This window comes from Necator americanus, chromosome I (assembly GCF_031761385.1).
Source record: "Necator americanus strain Aroian chromosome I, whole genome shotgun sequence".
NCBI lineage: Eukaryota > Metazoa > Nematoda > Chromadorea > Rhabditida > Ancylostomatidae > Necator > Necator americanus.
Window position 1 is genome coordinate 7,122,135 of NC_087371.1, and position 21,176 is coordinate 7,143,310.

The 21,176-nt window shown below is 38.9% G+C and overlaps 1 protein-coding gene across 3 annotated transcripts in view; it reads right to left on the minus strand.

Moving 5' to 3' along the window:
- Window positions 1–5,216: 5,216 nt before the first annotated feature.
- Window positions 5,217–21,176, minus strand: part of RB195_004769 (uncharacterized protein) — a gene marked incomplete at both ends in the record, with an annotated part of 53,208 nt that continues 37,248 nt past the window's right edge. Inside the window, 15 exons of one of the 3 annotated variants that reach the window (XM_064182756.1) lie at window positions 5,217–5,276; window positions 6,550–6,654; window positions 6,769–6,879; window positions 7,186–7,332; window positions 7,395–7,449; window positions 7,850–7,977; window positions 9,923–10,078; window positions 10,195–10,275; window positions 10,440–10,613; window positions 11,220–11,333; window positions 13,760–14,404; window positions 14,513–14,767; window positions 15,427–15,498; window positions 15,570–15,698; window positions 16,721–16,788. In XM_064182756.1, coding sequence (XP_064034022.1) covers window positions 5,217–5,276; window positions 6,550–6,654; window positions 6,769–6,879; window positions 7,186–7,332; window positions 7,395–7,449; window positions 7,850–7,977; window positions 9,923–10,078; window positions 10,195–10,275; window positions 10,440–10,613; window positions 11,220–11,333; window positions 13,760–14,404; window positions 14,513–14,767; window positions 15,427–15,498; window positions 15,570–15,698; window positions 16,721–16,788 — 2,300 coding nt within the window. Of the gene's footprint in view, window positions 5,277–6,549; window positions 6,655–6,768; window positions 6,880–7,185; window positions 7,333–7,394; window positions 7,450–7,849; window positions 7,978–9,922; window positions 10,079–10,194; window positions 10,276–10,439; window positions 10,614–11,219; window positions 11,334–13,726; window positions 14,405–14,512; window positions 14,768–15,426; window positions 15,499–15,569; window positions 15,699–16,720; window positions 16,789–21,176 lie in introns of those variants that run through there. The other 2 variants (XM_013441650.2, XM_064182755.1) reach the window with 2 other exon arrangements.

The window sequence follows — 21,176 nt, forward strand, 5'->3', positions numbered from 1 at the left end:
CTTCCAATTGTCCCGATCGCGTGCCAGAGTCACCCAGTGGTTTCTCCTTTCGCGTCGGATACGAAGAGCATCGAATTTTTCTTTCAAGGACTTTGTGAAGAAGCAAGACCGAACGCGACCGCTGCAACAAGACCCAAGACCAATGACTTTGTGAAGAAGTCCTTGAAAGAAAAATTGACCATTGGGTCTTGGGTCTTGGATCTTGTTGCAGCGGTCGCATTCGGTCTTGCTGCGGCAGTCGCGATTGCGTCGCGTGGAACTCAGTCGCTCACGGCTCTGGTCGAGCGGAGGTCTGTAATCTTCGATCGTTGGCGTAGGACAGAACTTCGAATCCCGTCCCTGACTTGCGTGAGATGGGATACTCCTAGCATCACTCTTTCCATTGAGCGTTCAATGACGTTCACTGCATTTTCTTCCTGCTTGCAAAAAGCCCTGGTTTCTGAAACATAGATCAAAGCAGGAGGTGCTGTGCTGTTGAAAAGGTGGGCACGGCGCCGGGTGTCCCTAGCTTTTTGTTGCTTGTTCCTAGGTCTAACCACATACACTTAAATACATATCGAACCAATACATAGGGTCCCGCCGTAGACCAAACGCAGTCAACTATGAATGATCGCGAACCTCTGAGATTTCTTTGACATTTTTCTGAGACATCTTGTTGAATTCGGCTTCGCATGCAACACTGGAGCACCTTGGTAGAGCAACAATGTAGTGATTTTGGCTAGACTTCGGCCTTCGCGACAAACTCACTTGCCTCTGCGGTAATCCCGACTTTCCATATGTCGTTAAGTCGGAATTACCGCAGAGGCAAGTGAGTTTGTCGCGACGGCCGAAGCCGTCATCGAACAACACGTGTCCAGCAAGTTTCTCCTTGTTCTCTGAGTGTGATGCATTTTCATTCAACTAAAGCATCGGTCAGTCTTTTATCATAGGTTCCTCAGGTAGCATTTTCTAGAGGGAGAGGGGCGTGTGTCCTCCATTTTACGGTCATCACGCCCGCATCGCTGGAATCTCACTGAAGGTTGGGGCAATTCGCTGCGGGTTTTTATACGCCGTTCGCACATCGCGTGTTCTGTTTATATCTTAGAACTCTTATCTCTTATATCGTGCTATCTCAGAACTCAGCAGGATCTATCTACTGCGGAGTACATCTTTTCCTTCTAGGAAACACTTGTTTTGGTGGAGCTCTTCCGAAAGTGATATTCTCCTTAGTTGATCCACCCCGTTGCCTGGTGTCTGCTGGTGTCACTATCTTTGCTTCCCATCTGCGCTGAGCCATCAGATTCCTGGGTTGCTGAAGGGTTGGTTCCCTAATCTTTGCAAAGAGGAATCATTGGACTAAGGTAGAGATTCCAGATACATTCAAAGCAACATTTTTGGGAAAGTATGTTCGACGTAGAACGTATCTTGTCCGCTTGATGTGTCCCGGCACCTGTCTCTGTGCACATACCAATCGATGGAATCCATAGGGCGATGGCGGCGGTAGTGATCTCGGAGCTTATCCTTTTTTCACGACCGCGACAGCTTTCCACTCCTTCCATTTTTTTGTACAGTTGTGCATGATTAGGATTAGTTCATAGTCATGGTCGTAGCAGAATTCTATCTCATTAGCATCAGCGATATAGCCGGATCGATTATCGTCCCATCGATTGGCGGAGATGCGAGGCAATGTCTCTTCAGAGAATGTATCGAGTTTATTTTATGTAATAATACGTTCCGTAGTTGCTACATAGTCAAACTACAGTCAAGTAGACGCGGGACATTTCAGACACATTCAAGGATTAATAACAGGATAATTAATGATCCAATGTGTTACACTCTATAGGAACATTCATCCTGAGGATCATGAAACTCCATAAGAACTGTTGTGAGATGACTGACTAGCGTATCTGACGAAAAAATTCTCGCAATAGATGCCCTACATGAATCAGGCATGAGACCACCTCCCTTAATTGTTTAATATCGCAGTAGCCTGAAATAACCAATCTAGGAGTACCTAGATGGGTTCATAAAATCAAAAGCATCGACCTCTTAAGTTGCTCATCACAGAGAGTGCCACAAAAACATCCATTCAAATTAGCAGTCACGATCTGTGCACGCGAATCCGACGTTCTGGCGCGGAAAATATTGGAAGCGTTCTGCACAAGGGCCAAAAGTCAACCATGAATCGTAGGGAAAAATGCCTCGCTGTGACCAACAAGCTTGTGCCGTATCAATACCTATGCAGGTTTTCACCTACGGGATCAGATGCAAGGGACATCGTTACCGTTAACATCGCGGCTTAACGGCTATCAAGATCTATTGTGGTCTGCTTCTCTGACGTTGTCTTTGAGCAATCTTTTTGCTAAGTCATATTTGGTGGTGTGATGAGGCGCTTGCGGGGACAGATTACATGTGTCTTTGATTTCCCAGGCTCTGAAGAAGGCGATGACTCCGAAACGTTAGCCAGAATAAAGGTGAATAACAATCTTAAACAAAGTAGTGCACTATTCAACTTTACAATGCCAAGATTCAAGGAACTCCGAACTTTGGACTTATCTATGGAAAAATCTTAGCGTTTAGACGATTTTCATATGCCCACCAATTACTGGGGCGTTCAACAAGAGCCGTAAAACGGTCAGACCTATAAGAAGGTCTATAAGCGTGCTTCCCCTTTTTCCGTTCCAGAATGAGACTGCCTAGGAGTAAAAGATTTGAATAATTCCAAATAAACGATAAATAGATTCACTTATGAACTAACATATGAAAATGAAGCGTAAATGAAGTTCACCGTTCCTTAGACTGCAAGTAAATGACAGCAGCTCACCACTGGGTTGTGACCACCTATTTGGTTTGCCTATCCAGTTCCACACCATAATCTTTCACATACACTGAAACTTAATGTTCGAACAATCTATCTCAGGCGTTCATTAACGCTGTGGAACTTCCCCAACTCTTCTAAACGAAACGTATCACGAAACGCTGCACAAACAGATAGGGTTGGGTATGGATGTACAACTATAGGCATGATCATGCTCAATTCTCTTAATTCTAAAGAAAAAAAAACGTGTGAAACAGTCATATACGTGATCCTGTCTCTCCAACGAAATCATTACGCGAACGCCACTGACATCATCCAACGTACTCGCTCTATGGAATGTATGGTGGGGTCAAAACGACATGAAGCACGGGCAGTTGTGTAAGCGGCTGCGCTCGCGGCGGTGCGGTGGAGACAGCGGTTGGAATCGAGGTGGTACAATGACCGTTTTGACCCCACTATAACTCAGTATTTATCTCTTCTAGTTGAGTCAGACACGAAATTTCTGTAATCCTTTATCGTTGGCTAACGTTTCTTGCTCTTCGAGTCTCTCGCGAGAAGAGAAGCCACTCAGCAGTCCTTGCGTGCGATCGGGTCAAGTGGAAGTGTTACTGAAGCCCGCTTGTGCAAGTCGATACACAACGGGAGCACAGCTGATACAGTTGTTTCGGCGAGTCCGTCTTCTTCAGAGGCCGAAAGTGTGAAATCGAATGTGATTAATATAACACCGATAAGCAGCAGAAGCTGTCTCATTCGCGCAATCGTTGATGCATTACGGAGTTTCCCCGTTCTATTATCCGTTATACATTGTATTGTAGGAAAGACGCGGTTTTCACACACCATTTTCTGGAGTTGGGTCACACTTACATTCATGAACTACATGCTTGTTTATTGCCAAAAACTCCATGCTCCCTCCAGGCAGTTGACCTTTCAGGTTATGGGCTTTAGCGATATGTTGGACGACAGCACTTTTTTTTTACAATTTATGGGAATCTTTCGCCATATAACAGTGCTTCTCAATGCGTACACTCGAACACTTGATTGCGTTTAGTTGAAGCAGGGCCACCACGACCAGGAAGCAATCAGACTTGTATACGCGGCCCCATGAACTACATATCTACCTTATCTATACGTGGAGAGGTCCCAACATCGCCAGCATCATGATACGCTGCTTCTTAATTCTCTCCTAACAACAGCCAGATGTGGGAGCGATGGGCCTCACGACCTTCTTCAACTCCTCTCTAACTCCGAACCCTGTAACGATGTTCCTATCTATGCAATCTTCTTCGAGAAATTGGTTTATTAAGCATATGTATGTATAGCATATGTTATAATAAGGGCAAAGAACATGGTTAGGGAAGCCAAAGAACAAATACTGCAACTTCAGGGGGAAAAAATGAATTCTGACGTATCACGACAGAGCAATTAAAAGCACATCATAATAACAATTCAAATAAGCAAAAATAACGTACAATGCGGCACTGATTACGCATAATTATAAATGTGGGAAGAAAACGTCAAACAGGTAAACACACAAATAAACACGCTCCCTGCGATACTCACTTCATAAAGAAAAACATAGGAAAATTCAAATATCGCGCATAGGAGTACCCCGAGTAACAGATATTTACAATAAACTTGATTGACTATGATTTTTAACACTACTTCAAGCATAACTGAACGATCAGCACCGTTTCTTTTGCTGTTCTGTCGCAACTATATGCGAAAATTAGAAAAAGGATGGGAAATCGCACTACTTCGCTTCTGTAGACGCGACATGCAAATGTGATTTGTGCTTTTTCTGCACATAAAGATCAATCAACCGGAAGAGACAAGATTTCTCGAATAACAAATGGCATAAAACTGTAAATTGGAAACACGGAGGCACGGCTTTGCTGTCCAATAGTGAAAACGGTTGACCCTGCTCAGCATCCCAAATGTCACCCACAATTATCACCGTCAAAATTGTCATGGACAGAAGGTTAGAGTAAAACTATTCGATAAAAGCTACACACGCTAAAACAGTGAATAGGCATCGAATATGGGATCTTTTGGCATTCTGGGGCCGAACGATGCAAAGGAAATCACCCAACATTCGCGATTTACAACTAGTAAGCATAACATTTATTGTAGTAATAGTAGTAGCAAAGCAGTAGACCCATATAGCGATAGACGTGGCAGGGTAGCGAGCACTATCAAGAAATAAGATGCCAACTTCTGGCTGGAAACTATGCAATCCTTTCACAAGCAGAAGCAATATGAATCGCAGATTGATATGGAAAATAGAACTGTTTAAGGAAGACGATTGAAAGGGCCTATAGAGAGATAACTGAAGCTTTTCACTATAGAAAAAAGTGGACCTCATATAAAGTATGATACGTGAAACGTGACATCATACGTTGACCCAATAGCGGTGCGGAGCTCACAATGATGGTGGGGGAATGGCTAGCGGATCCGTTGTAGCGCTGCCGGACGTAGGAGCCTGAACAAATTCAATATTACAACAAATTACAACTAATTAAAACAATATTCAACTTAGCAAACCGATTGCAACTTATTGAAGTGTATAAAGCACTTGACCAGATGTAGCAATGTGGAAAAATTTATCAGTGTCATTAACTTTATTCATTCCCAGCAGCTGACCAAGAAAAAGCAATTTGGCTCGTTTAAAGGATACATTTTAACCAAAGTGTGAATTTCCGATTTGGTCATAAATTCCTTTTTTCATTTTCGTTTACCAATTAATATCAACGAGGTGGTTACTTTTCCTCTTCTAGTCAAATACTGTACCTACTGATTAATCAGTCAGCCTACAACTACATCAAAACACTAATAAGATACAATCCCCAAGATAAAACGTAACCAATGGGGCAACAATGCAGGTTCAGAGTAGAGCATGCGAATAGAATGTTGGAAGGTCCTGTTTGTTGTTGTTGGAAGCTGTTGGAAGCTACCGAAAGGGTTCAGAAACGGAGATCTTTGAAAAAGATCCTTTTTTAACACAGACATGTCCTTACATGAACCCCTTCAATGTATCCCGACATTTATAATGTTGGACCTCTCCACGAATGCATAAGGGTAAGGGTGAACTTCAACTAAAAGCGTCTCAACTTTTCTAGGCAATCAATAGAAAACCGTTTATAGTAGCATTTGGTGACTCCGCCTTTCAACTATGCCGCTGCTTACGCGATAGAACGTCTCCACTGTCATTCAACATTCGCAATCCAACTATTATAACTCATATAAGCAGGAGTTGTCCCATGCGCACAATCATAAGCGCATTGTTTTCGTTCTATTAGCAGTAATAGGATGCATCGTTGGAGAGAGTATATCACAGAAGGCTGCTTCACATGCCTTTTTTAAATTGCTGGGGGGGGGGGAGGAGGAGGAGGGGGAATTGAACGTGACCACAATTGTACTTTTGAACTAGACCTCTACCTCTAATTTATTCGTGTGTAGATCCTAAGATCGTCAACATCGTGATACGCTGTCTTTTACTAATTCTTACAGTATTTCCAAGTCCCTTAAAATTATTGCACTATTCGAGCAACTGCAGTGACTTTCAGCGTTTTGTGAGCACCTTTCTAAACTGCTGTTGGTTTATTTTACTGTGCGCTTGTACAATACAAATGTAATGCAATCAGCTAAAAAGTAACATTGCCTACTCTCTTCAATGCGTCCACATTTTCATGGTAAATGGGGCGTGGGCACCGAGAATACTGCTACTAGTTCAATTAAACGTTAAACCAACGCACCTTATCGAAATGATTGACAATTCGTGTGACTAGATGTGGATGTTGCTTTAATATATCATCCCAACCAGGAGTTGATGTGATGTATTTCGGGCGTTGAAGTATGAACTAAAAAGGAAAAAAAAATTAGAACTACTTCTATGCAGTTGTTGTATACGCTACCATATTCAGTAAGAATATGAGCAAATTTTACATGAAATAGATGGAGCAACTCAGTCCTACCTGCACAGCACGTTCTTGCAATCGTTCGGCATTGTACAGATCGCCTAATATCAACAGCTGGCATACATTTTCATTCGCTAGATTTTCCACAAGGAATTTCTCGCAATGATTCTGGAAAACAAAAACTTTCATTCAACAAACATTGAAAAAAAAGAATGGTGCAACAAATCAGGTCAATCGTTTTTCTTAATGCACTTAATGCACAAAAAAAGAGCCACACAAAGCCCTGCAGGAGAGGTATTCATGCTTTTACGGCATAAACGGTGTATTAAGTCTTCAAGGCGCCATTGATCAACCAAACCACAAGCAAAGCTGCGCTTTCCTCCAGACCACCCGAGACTTTTTTTTTCCTTTGTAAAGAAAAGTTCAAATACTTTTAGTTTCGCAAGTGCATGTTCGGAAAATAAAAATACACACCTTCAACTCCACCAGTCGATACTTATCGGCCGCTATTAGCAAGTCCGTTGCAATGTCGCCGATTTCTTTTTGACATCTACCACAATAGATGTAGTAAATCAATTCGTACACCACTTCATAGTCCAAATCACATATTTCCAACACGCCCTTAAGCCAAGAAAAAGATCAATACTCTTTTCTATATACATATTCAAATAGAAATCGCTCACGCTCTTCGTCTCATTCGTCAGCTCATGCATCAACATCGCTTGGAACACCGGTGATCTGCAAAAAAGATGGTTTTGCAAAAAAAAAAGATAATCAATGAACATGCTCCAGCTAATTTTTACATATTCGCTCCCGGTCAAACTACTATACCTCGGATGAGAGTGATATTATCGATAATGTAATATTTTCGCAGACTTTTGCCGCATAGTACTACGGAACACGCGACAAGAACAGGGAAATAACGCATAACCCAAACACCTATACGATCTCATACATTCTGTTTTACTATTTCTAAAGAAAATTTAGCAAACATCGCAGAAAGAAGAGAACAAAGCAGATACATTAATGAAATATACCAACAATCTAGCCGCAATAATTCCGCAAAAAAAAAGCTTTTTCTTGGAATTTCCGAACGACAAGTAGTCAGCTACCGAGAAAGAAAAGAAGAAAACCTCACCTCGCAGCCAAAATCGCCCTATGCGCCCGTATTTCCCGTCCACCAACACGAATGGTGAAGTCTGTCAATAAGTCATCGCGGAATAGTCGTTGATAGTCTTCCACTAGTTGTTGTTCGCAGTTCGAGGTCTGCAAAATGTAATCCAACCTATCAACAAAAATTTCATCTCTATTAGGTGATACGATACCGGATCGTTGTGCTAATAATGTGATGTGAATAAACAAATTTTACAATAATAAAACTGGTTTTGCATTCGCATAAAAAATGCTGTCACCTCAATTACGAATAGGATAAAAAAGCACAAGCACTCTTTCATAGTGGTATTTCCCTCTTTTATAACATTATCGTACAAGGCTCGCTTTCAAGCTACAACGGAAGCACTTTGGCCAAGAGTATGCATTGACATCAATATACATATATATATATATATATATATATATATATATATATATATATATATATATATATATTAGATGGATTATTCAAAGTACAACAAAGTAAAACGTCAGCAGTTTGCCTATACGTATTTCTACTCCGATAAAAATCTGCAATCTGCTGCAATCTCTACAGCGAACAGGATAAAAAAAGCATAAGGATTGTATCACACTAGCATTTCCTTCCACTGGGAACGATTACTTGAATAAACTTGGCAGTTTCCCATGTAATTATTGAGCAAGTACCGAGGTTTTGATATTTCCAGCAAAGAAATCCTCGAAAGTCGAGACGAAAACCCAATACAGATAATCTAGTTCCATTGGATATCATTTCTTTTGTCGAAAGCTCCATTTCAAAAGGGGAATGATCATCATCATTGTTATTTATCAACAAAGCGAGCGAGCTCTTCTAGGAGCAAAAAACACCTACGGCGAAAATGTAATGGAACAAAAAAAAAAGAATTGAATTGAAGATGGGGCCAAAAGATATGCCTAGTGCATAGAAATACTGTGGAATCCAGTCGTTTCCCTCCAAAACGTTTCAGCCTATGTTAAGCCTAGTTTCGCTAGTGACCCATAGATGCCCATAAACTCTTCGGATTCTCATATTTCTTATCTAGCACAATCTACTATTTGGTTTTCAGTTAGGATAAATGCCACGTTTTCCTCGTCAACGCACCATCCCGGAGTATTGATCAAGCGCAGCACAGGCATGGCTTCTGCACTAACGCTTAAACAGTCGTACTTTAATCACATAGCTACGCTTGGGTGACGTCGAGAAGAATTTGTCACAACTAATAGAAAAATCACTGCAATTACATGCTTTCATTATCACGCGAAACTGTGTGATTCACTACCTCACAAATACAACAGAGGACAACTACACGCGACAGAACATTACTGAACACTTTGTTTAATATTATCTCATCTGAACTGCATAGTAGCAAGAAATCACACATTTTTTGGATGAAAATTGTACTTTTTGTCTCACCATTCTAAAAGTCACGTTACACGTTTTAAGTCTTCCAATTAGTCCTAACGGCTCAATCCAATAAAAATCAATCCAATAAATAAAAATGGTACTCTGCTCATTTAGGTTAGTAGAAACGAAGAATATTGTACTCTAAAAAACTTTAATGGTGAGAAAGCCGTCAACTTTTGAATTTTCTAAAAAAAATTAGTTGAGTTAATCCGCTTTCATTTCTTTTAAACCAGCGTTAATCTACTAATAAAATCCCACTACTTTTTTTTTGATAATTTTACATCTGAAAAGTTTCGTCGATTATGTAAATCGTGACTACATTCTTCCTTATGTCCGATTTAAAAAAAAACAGCGACACTCATCGGCTACGTGCTTCCCATGACAAATACAAACATTCCAAACTCAAGCGTCTCTTAAGGGACAACTTCAAGAATCAAGTAAACGAAAGGGCGAGTTAGTTCTGAAATAACTGTCTGGAGGACAATAACGTGTTGTTGTACTTGATTAAAAGAGACCCCAACACGCAAACTAATTGCAAATTTCTAATTGTTTTCAATATTTTTTTCGCATCCTGTTTCAAACTAAAAGTTGATTATTTACAAGATTTCCAAGCTAAGAAATGTGACCTCTAAGTAAACAAACATTGGAAAGACTCACCATTATAGGCTCAGTTGTCGTAGTTATAGTTTCGACGGCTACGTCAATTTCAACGTTTACTATTATCAAATCTCTTGGAAGTATTTGTGGGAACAAAATGTCTCGTTTTATGTACGAGACGTAGTCGGAGTGCGATGGATTTGGATGAATCCTCATCTAAAACAAGGAGAATGAAGTTCTGGAGTCGAGAAATCTACAGAAAGCATAAGCATCCGCTATCCAATGAAGGCGGAACAATGAAGAAGAAACAAAAAAAAAAACCAATTACATACGTCGATTTCTTTCAGCTCCGCTGTCCTTAGCATAAACCTAGACTTAAAGCCAATTTTCGTGGATTTTGCATTGCTGTTCACCTGAAACATCAATTTCGACAAAAATATTTCTTTCGATACCAAACTAACCCATAGAAGAAAATTTTAAATCAATCCGAAAACACTTACGAGAACTGTTTGAGAAGCTAACGCTTCTATTTTTTAATTACATGGTAGAAAACAATATAACCAAGTGGTAAACTCACCACTCGGTTCAAACACAAAAACACAAAGTCTTTGTTGTTCTCGCCGTTTCCCTTTGGATAAATTTTTATCGACCATGTTAACGTCTCATCTCCTCTCGACAGATAGACGAAGTTCTCCAGATACTCTTGATAGCAATGGGAGAAATTCTTCACAGTCCAGCTATGATTTACTTTCTGAAATATAAAACATTATCGGAAAATGTTATGTGTCTCGTAATAACGAATAATGAAAGAATCTAAAGGGACCCTAAGCGGTTTCGTATAAACAATCGTTCCACAATTTCTGGCTGTTTAGATCTTTTCTGATTCCAAACGCTGCTTTTCTTCATATGTACTCAAAGTCAAACTTTAAGCATTTTCAAAAGAATCATGTTTATTATTTTTATCGTAATTTATCAGAACACAGCACGTAAATTCAAAATAGAGCCTCTTTATAGATCTGGGCTACTCTTCATGCCGTAAAAAAAGCTGGGAAAGAAACCGGCTAACGAACTTATCCTGGTACAAATATATGATACGATGGTCATTTGTCAAAAAAAAAAATAGAAGAAAAACAGAGGAATGGAACAGAAATATGATGGGAAATGACATGTTAGGTCCCATGGAATAATTTTAAATATGATATTCATAAAAAGCAATACAGGGAGTAACTTCAAGTTTCAAAAAAAAAAACCTTACAATCACATTGAAACTAATATGTGGTTAGGATCAACTTCGCAGATTTGGACCACCTATACGATCGTAAAAAAATAAATAAACAGAAGCAGCAAATAATCTCACCTCAACCTTAATTTCTGTTTGCGACGAATGGCCTGCATGTGCGGGTATACACGTTGACGATGAGGATGACGATTCACTGGGCAGGCTAAGATCGTGTGGTTCTACCGATGACATCTGTCAGAAAACGATTTAAAAAAAAACAAGAAATGAATAAAATCAGAAGATTATTTGTTCGCGTTGCACTATCGATAAACAACTATTCGGTCTAATAACCGTTTCACTTCCCACATAAACACAACAATCGGTTATCGGTGTGAAATTTTTACTATCACCATAATAGCGCAAACATTTTCTCTTAAACACACACAGACAAAGAAAAAAGACAATGTAAAAACAACAGCGGAAATCGTGTAAGGACCACTCGACGTCGATCAATATGAGGTAATCGCGACACGAAATCACGTCCAGAAATCCCATACACGTATCGAACAGTTGAGATTAAACGAGTTCAACAAACAATCATAAATCAATTATAACCGATAATAAGTCGACTATACGAGCGGCGGGAAATCATTGGGAAAATGACAACATCGAATGATAAGACGTTTCGAACTGGCATAAACTCAAGAGTCGATTTGCTCTTCTAATGAATAGTATCTGTTGACCCATAAGTAGAACTGAGTAGCGTAATCTGTACAACAGTAGTAACACAATTACAACAGTTAGGCTCTCTCTTTTTTCTTTTTCTTTTTTTTTTTTGGGGGGAGGGAAGAAGATGAGATGATGCACGTAAATGCTGCAATGTTACCGTTGTACAGATTCGCATCGAAGACTTATTGTTTGTACGAGATAAAGACACACATACACACATACAGAAAATCCTATGGGATATATATAAATCAAAAAGGCATTCGGGTTAGATCAAATAGCACACATTTCAACTCTCGTATAAAGTAATATCGATCAATATCGATCGAATTAACAAGCGTACACATGGGAAACACTGGAAAGCATATAACCGGTACTGAATATGTCGTGAAACACACACAAATACACACATACTAAAACATAGAAGAACGATTGAAATGGCCAGATATTGGACGAGTTCTCCTTCGGTTATGTATGTATAGGAAATATAAAAGAGGACCAGCAGATATGTACAAACAATTATAAATGATTTCCCTTCCTTCTAAAATAAGCCACACATCAAATTAGAAACAAAACTACTACTACTACTATTATTATTACTACGCAGTAAATGATGACGGTTAGTAATGATGACGGTGGATTGAGCTGGTACATGTCCAGTGTGCCGATTAACTCCAACACTTCGTTCATGACGTCAATAAAATCCGCAAATCGGCACACGTGAAATTACACCAAGCTCGCGCTACAGTATACGAACGACAAATAAACTGAATCAACAAGAAAAGAAGAGGCACTTGTGGCAATTCGATGGTGATGATGAAGATGATACAAAAAGAAAAGAGGGAGAGAGAAAGAGGATAACAGTGGGAGAGTTGAACATTAGAACACGTTACAATGCATCGTTTTGGGGATGGGGGAAATCGATACAATCAATACGCGTGTATGCTGTGAGATGACAAAGGAAAAGAAACAACTAAGAACTAAATTTTAACGTTTGGTAAGGAAAATAAACGTGATGAGAAAGGCGTGTAGTGGCTGTGATGAAAAAAAAAATGTGATGGATCTAGTAAGGCAAACAATGATTCTAATTCCATGGAATTGTAATGGAAAATTGCAGAAAACACCTCAAAGTTACCGAAGAGCATATTGAAAATTTCATTCTAGTCGAACAATTCAGTCTCGTACGTTTTTTTAGAGTTTTTTTTTTGGCACTGGAAAAGAAAATTGGAGAAAAACTAACGATACCAATTCCTTTAGCTGTTACCTTGAAGGATTTCGCGATTTTTTCACTCTTCCTCGAAGTTATCCGTCGACATCCGTAGTTGACTAATAAAGCAATTAAATCACAAGAAATTTTCGCTCATCGCTCAAAACAGGAAAACTAGGAGGAAGAGGCAATTCACGCGAAAACAACTCATAGAATTTTCCGAATTTCATCTTCAAAAGGGCAATACGGTAATCAGAATGCGTATTCTGCAACCACCATCGTAATGAAAAAAATTCTACCGCTTACCTCGCGACGTTTAGCCAATCATAACATAATAGAATTATGAAAGAAATCGTAATGTGCTTACCGTCCGTATGTGCCCTGAGAAATGTTACGGAAAAGACGTGAATAGGTTGTTTTTTTTTCCTCTTGACGGGACACTTTATCCGTCCGCAGACACGGAGGTAAGCACATTAATTAACAACACGTAGGGTTAAGGGAACGACGACGCATTAATATATTCTAAATATGGCGGTGATTAAGAAAAGGATAACAAATGGGCAATCACAAGATGAGACAGATGGGTAGATCAGAGAAAAGAAAACAAGAATAACAAAATGACAAAAAGACGAATTACTCTACTACACTAGTAAAGATGCTACTACCGCACTATCATTGTATACTACTGCGATACGAATACGACGATGTCACTTTATTTGTGACGTTGTCTGTTTCTAGCACGAACCGTCTGATAGCCGTCGTTCTTCACCGAATCCCGTTCGCTCGACTCACCACCGTCATCTGACGGTAATCGTGGCGTTGTGTCACGACGCACCGTGATTGGTGCTGTACTCCGTTTGTAGTACACTCCTTGGTAGGTCTTCTTCGTCGATCCACCATTCCTCGATGTCGTCCTCGACTGCGGCGAGTGAGCGGCTGCGGCGGCGGGAGGAGCCGCCTGCTGTTGGTACTGCTGGGCCGGTTTTCGACTGCTACGCGGCGCTCCATTGCCGCCGGTAACCAGCGGACGCGTAGCGGTCGCCGCGCCGCGACTGTCGCGAGACGATGCTGACCCCGCGCGCTGCTCGCCTTTCTGATAGTACTGCTGGTTATGGAATACGCGACATTGCGAGGAAGGGGGCACCCCTCCACCGGAGCCCAAAGTCCCATTATGGCGATTCGCAGACGTCGCTAGAGGCGGTGTTTTGTTTTCGCTGGGGGAAGGCGTACGACCTTTGATATTTCCATTCTTCTTGTCCATTTCGTCTATGAGTTCTTGTGATTTCATACGATTCACCTTCCCGGCGACAATAGCAGCTAACGTGGTCGGCTTTTCGGTTGTTTCCGTGGATTCATCGCGTTTAACGTCGCCAGTGGACCGAGTTTCAGACTGGAAAAAAGAAAGATTCAAAACAAATTCGAATCCCAAACAATCCCTACCAATCGGGGCTAATTTCTACCATCGGACATTCCTATTCTTATTTCTTCGAATCCTCACCTCAGACGATTCCGTTTCGCTTTTCTCGGACATTGTCAATCCACGAATTGGTGCCTCGACAACTGGACCGGCATCATCGGACGCACAGCTTGATGTGCACGTCGTCTCGCTGACGTTGTCCTGCGATTGCGACGTTTCGGACGCTGTCGTCGACATTCGCTCCACGTCACGTGGGTCAACGATTTCGAGTGGGCGTGAACTTCGAGGTAATGACATGATGTACTGCTGTAGCGCACATTTCGCCAAATCGACCGACTAGAAAAATGAATAAATCTATCTTAATTAATAAAAAATGGCACTATTAGTTCTCGCTACACTATATTATGCTTGAAATCGTCTCCGATAGCAATATGTAAAAGGAATGAAACAGCTACCTATGGAAATGAGGAGGGAATGTCGTACAACTTTTTTTTCTACTAAATATTCGGGCGATTATAGCGGACGTCAGCGACAGGTTTCAGAAGTGAAATGAAAAGAAAGGATACTAGTTCTCACTCTTTTTACTTCTTACTGGAAAAAAAGAGCAAAAATGAACAAGTTCTAGAAAAACAACGTGCTAACAGAACGTAGGAGGAGGTGAAAAAAAATCATATACAATAAAAACGGCATAATTGATAATACGATTAAGGGCAGGGGAAAGTCATTATATTGCAATGAACGAAGATTTTGATGTAATAACCAAAGCAATTGTTGACGAGATCGCATAAGAAGCGGGCGTGCTGCATGCACGGTACGGTATGAGAACAAGCAGAAAAAAAGTGGGGACTCCAGTAATTTACTTTCGGGAACTTTTCTTCCTACAAAAAATTGGACTTGAGGGGAAATTAGCATAGATGAAATCAAAAAAAAAAAATCAAAAGAAAACTATTCTCATAGAACAAATCAATATCATATCGACTATCTCGATCACTTACCGGCGCAAGGAACGTGTTACATACGATCGTTGACGGTGGTTGCTCTGGTTCTTTGTATTCCAGCACGAAACTCTACAAGACAAGACAGCTTTATCTGTTTAGGAAAAGATAGATATCGATTAGATTCGACATGATGTACATACTTTCAGCCAATTCCTATACTGTAGTTGTTCCTGTGTGAATGGCATTATTAGCGACATCATACTTCCTTTGTAGAATCGTCGCCATTCGGCACCACATCGTCGATCACGAATGAACACACCTTTGAGGATCTGAAAGGAGTAAACGTTGGTGAAGTTTGGTAGCACCAGAAAGAACACCCTGGTACGATTATCCGTTTATCAACTCTACTACCTAATGCGATAAAAACTAGTCTAAACCAAACTAGTCTCCTTAAATAATGTCGGACAGCTTTTTATTCGTCGTAAGAGTACATAAATAGACAGACTGCAGAAAGTTTCTGCGGAGGTTTTCTCTTCAAAATGAATGTTGTAAGTTGTTTTTACTAGGCACTTCGACTCTAGCACATTAAAGTTGAAAAAGTGAAGCATGAACGACACGTAACATACAGTAGGTTACTGTAGCAAAAAGTACGTAGAACTATTAGAAAAAAAAGATAAATACAAACAACACTGCATCATTATACTGAGAAAAAGGGTACAGCCAAGTTTATTCTGCAGCACTTTCTCTCAAAACGACTGCAGCAGACGACATAAAAAGCAAATCGAAACTCAAAAAAAAAAGAATACGGAAAAAATGAACGAAAAAAATGAAAAATAAAAGAAAAATTACGCAAAATCACGATGAGAACATTACAGAACACCAATATGTACTCTTATATAACTTTAAATAGTTCGAGCAAAAGTTATCAGAAGACTCTTACAGCTTATAGGTTACAGTATATTATAGACAATAAGTCGTAGGAAATTTGCATCCGGAGTCTTCCTAGACTACCAAAACAGCAGTTATCCAAGATACTGTAGTTGAATTTTCCCCGAGATCCGAAAAAAATTACGAAACAAAATTTGACACTTGGAAGGGTATCCTTCCACAGTGTAGTTATTCCATTGCAAAACCACGTTTTATATTGAAATTGGACAAACTTCTTTTTACAGAAGGATCCTGTCTTTTTATGAAGGATTATTGTTGCCTGGTATCTCATAAAATCTCTAAGAAACATAGTAAACTATTTAAAACTCAAAAATCTAAGAACAAAAGACGCTACGGATGCGAATAAGCGAGAAAAAAGTGCAAAAATAAAAGAAATGAATAAAGAAAGTGAAGTGAGACCAACTTGTAATGCTTGTTCAAACGCTGATCGTACAAGAGCGTAGTTGAAAGACGATCGGCCCACCTCATTCGCTGGAAATAAATCAATTCAATCATTTGATGAAAACCCAAAAGCAAATTTTATCGGCGAATGATCCGCACGCGGAAGACCTTGATTTTTGATCAGCTCGACGCTGAGATAAGGTTCAACAACTGATGACGTCGGTGACCATATTTTCCTGATTGGGTGACACGGATACGGTATTAATGGAAAAGGATCAAGGTCTACTCGATTAAAAAGAAGTTTTCAAAACATCTAAGCAGGGTCGGATTACTATGCAACGTGCTAGACATATGTAAATCATGCACGCTAAAATTTCGAGATTCATCAGAAATTTCTAGACTAAAAAATCTCGTCGAAGAAGAATCTTTTCGGTGCATTTGAAGTAAACACATTTAAACTTCCGGAATCTGCTGGCAAATCTATGAAAGCACAAGCGAATTACTTTGAACCGCTATTTTTGAACACCTTTCAGGAAATGTTAGTGAATAAGGCAAGAAATATGCACAAAATGCAATGTAATAGCCAGAAATCGCGAGAAGAAACGAGAAAAAAAGTCCTTGGGAAAATCCTTGCACCGGAAGAAAACACAAAAAATGTTTGTTCGCCGAAAAATTTCGTTCGCAGTTGAAATTTTGTTATCGGGCCACACTTTTCAGATACACTTTTCTAAACAAAGACATTCAGTTTCTTTTTTCCTTCTTTTTTTTTTTGTTAGAGAAGCGGAACGAAAAGAAAGAATAACCAAGATTATTCAACAACAGATTTTATGGATGGAATCATTTCCAGATTGTGGTTTCAGGTTTTCATCATACGAAAAGTTTTCTTTTTACCAGAAGAAGAAAACTGTGTCTGTCTAAAATTCCCCATCAATGTCAAAGCTGGTAGTTTTTCTTTGAAAGCAGAAAAAGTATCCTAGAAGGAAATAAATCAGTCTTTTAAATAGAAAAAACTACTTAGGAGAGAACGAATCAGTCTTTTTAATTAAAAAAAAAAACTACGTAAAAGTATCCTAGGAGGAGACGAAACAGTCTTTTTAATAGAAAAAATCTACTTGGAAGAGAAAAAAATCAGTCTTTTTAGTTTAAAAAAAAAACTGCGTAGAAAACAATTAACTGCTGAATTTCTCTCGATCCTCATTCTATTGCACTGAGACACGCTTAGCTATATGAGTTTTCTAAATATGTATATGGAATTTAATTCAAGTCGCTTATTTTTGTTGTTAAATAAATTTTGTTAGATCTGAGTTATGATAATTTATATTTTAGGTAGAAAAACCTGCATTTCTTTTGCACCAACCTAATAATTCACATAATAGCCAATTATCATAAAAGCAATTATGCAACAACGATGTCTGTGCGATTTCGTGACAATTTCATGCAAAATTAACCTAAATAACGAAAAATAATTTCCTTAGATCGATCTTTAAGACATCAACAACCTTCTTCTTCATTATGAAATTAACGTATCTCAGCTGCTTATCTTCAAGAAAAGAAAAATGAAAAATGAAACTCGAACACCGGCGGTGAATACGCGTTCGATGCAGTATGAAAATTATGAAAATTATGAAAAAAAAATGTGAAAAGACGTGCTTTTAAAAAAAAAAACGTAACAAGAACTTATGAGGAATTTTTCATCCCACAGATTAAATGCACTTTTGTATAAGTGGTAGGATAAACACATGAAAATCACGAGGAACCAATTTTGAATTTTGATTGAAAACCATTGAATGACACGTAATCGTAGGCGAAAAAACGCCTTCAGTGCACTTTCATTTTCATCGATTTTATGACAATTTCCTAGAGGATTAGCGGAGAAGATGAAATCGACAGAGGTAGGTCTTCAATTATCTTCTGATTCCAGAAGCATTCCAGATTTTACACATGGATTCAATGAATCCCTTAACATCATGCGAAAATGGTTTTGTAATAGAACAGATTTGGTTCAAACAGCCTTTTGGTGTTCCATTACGGAACAGGTTACGGTACTAAATCTCCTAAATCTACTATTTTATTTTAGAAGAATCTATTATTTTTAATAATGTCAACTACGCAAGCAAGGATAGAAAAATTTAGAAATTCCTATTTCGTGCTGTGATGATCTACTGTTAGAACAAGGATTCCTTGTTAAAATAATTTTTCAGATTTAACAGAGTCAACTAAGAGAACAAGAAAAAAGAAAAAAAGGAATAAAGTTGTAAAATTCTTTTAAAAAAAAGCTGTCATCCGTAACCACAACACATCAGTTTTTTTTGAAGCGAATTTTTCCTGACATGATTTAGTAGCGGTACAAACACACCTCTTAGTTCTTTAACTGGAAAAATAGACATATTTCCCATAACTACATATGATAAAAAGGAAGCGGAAATGGTAAACAATGAAGGACTGACCTCGTTTCGTTTATGTGTTACCGTCAAAAATTTCAATCTCAATTTGATTTTTTTTCAGATCCCCAATCTTTTTTTCCCCGGCACAAATACTCAAAACATGAACGAGAAAGTAAAAAAATTATTTCAAAATTTACATTAGAAGAAGAAAAAAACACATCGAATTTACCAACGAAGAAACAAAAAAAACATGAAGAATGTCCAATTCCCTGAAGTTCTCACGCAACGAGAAAGCTAAGGTTTTTTTTTTCGAAATTTACGTTTGGGGAAAAAACACTTCACAAATTTACCAACGAAGAAACAAAAAAAAAACCATGAAGAATGTCTATTTATCTAAAGTTTTCAGGCAAACATTAAAAAAAACATGTAAGTGCTAGAGAGAAAAAAAAGAACTGCGGGTTTACTGAAACATTTACTGTGACCTTAATTTAGCGTAAGAAAAACTATTCACGGGGTTTCGGGCCTAATTAGAACTGAAAGTGACTTGTTCGCAAATTACTTAGATAGAACGCAATTCCTATTTATTTCGATATATGGGAATGAGAAAAAAATAATGGGAAGAAATCAAGAAAAAAATGCTCAGATGTAGAACTTTCATTTTCAGGACCTGCTCAACTTTCCCCTTTCTTTCCCCCCACCCACCTCCCCCCCCCCAAAAAAAAAAAAGAAAAAGATCGCACGAATTCTTTTGCGATTTGGCGCGATATTGATTTCTGTTAAGTATTTTGACATGACTGTGGTATATGTGGGAAAGAAAAACTCGGACCAAAACGACATAAAATTTTCTTGACAATTTCTACCTTGAATTCTGTGGCCAACTTTAAACGCAACCTTATCAGCCGCCAAATTTATGATCTTCTACGTTTCGCCGGAAGAAGAGAAAAAAGTCGATAACAACCATTCGAGAATTTTCCGCTGAGTATCAGCGCGCAAACAGCTGCACGTGTTCCCTTTGCTCACATTTTCTCGCTATTCTCTCGTTAGACTTAAATTTCTTGTCTTTAGCTATTATATGTTAGCTTATCCGGAGATTAGCGGGGTTTTCTTTGGATTTAATACCTGCCACGTCGGCAATGGCTATTGAAAAGCTCCTTTTTTCTCCACCAGATCTCCAAACCAAAGGATTAAGGATTCGTAATCTTTAGGATGATTAATTTTCTTTTTTTTTAAATTCTATCGTATTACTGAAATGATGAAGCCAAGGCTGGATTAGAAAATCGGATTCGGGAAGAATTAATAGAGAGAGAAATAGAGAGAGAGAGAGAAAAAAAAAAGAATTAGCATGGATGGATCTGCTTGACTTACTACTTCTTCTAGGCAATCACTATCATATTATATCATATTGTATTTATTATTTATTGTATTTATGAGCACTATTACTACTTACCACTACTACTGCATTACTACTTGAACGATCACTTTCTCTTATACACCAGATTAAAAATCGTTTCCAGAAAATTTCAACAACCACAGAAACAGCTGCATAAAGAAAGAAAATAACATAACCGGACACAAAGGCGTCTTAACTCGAATAATTTCAACTCACATTAATTTAACGACGTCATTTCTTTCCCAGATGTAGTCACATAAAACGAGAAACGATAGAAAACACATCTAAAACCACTGTAAAACGCGCTCCGATCGTATCGAAACTAAGGAAATTTGCCGAAATAACGATAGCAGGTATCATGGGCAAAAAAAAAATTACGAGCGAAACACCAAACATTGAAGATTAAATGATGATCGCTGGAAAAAGTGTGAACATTCCCCAAAGTTTGTTCAAATGCAACGAAACACTGAAACTAGACACGAAAATTGGTGTTTTTCTTGCATCGTTGACCCTTTTTTTTTCTCTCTCTCCGTCAAACAAAACACATCTTTTCGATAAGCGTTCGGCGCGCAATCGCAAAGGATATAATCGTGAATTACGGCAATCATTTGACCAAAGTTCGTCGCAAAGAAATTAGCTCGTCAGCGTCGATTCAACTAGATATTGAGGCCAGATAGTGATGCTATTCATACACATGTACAAAT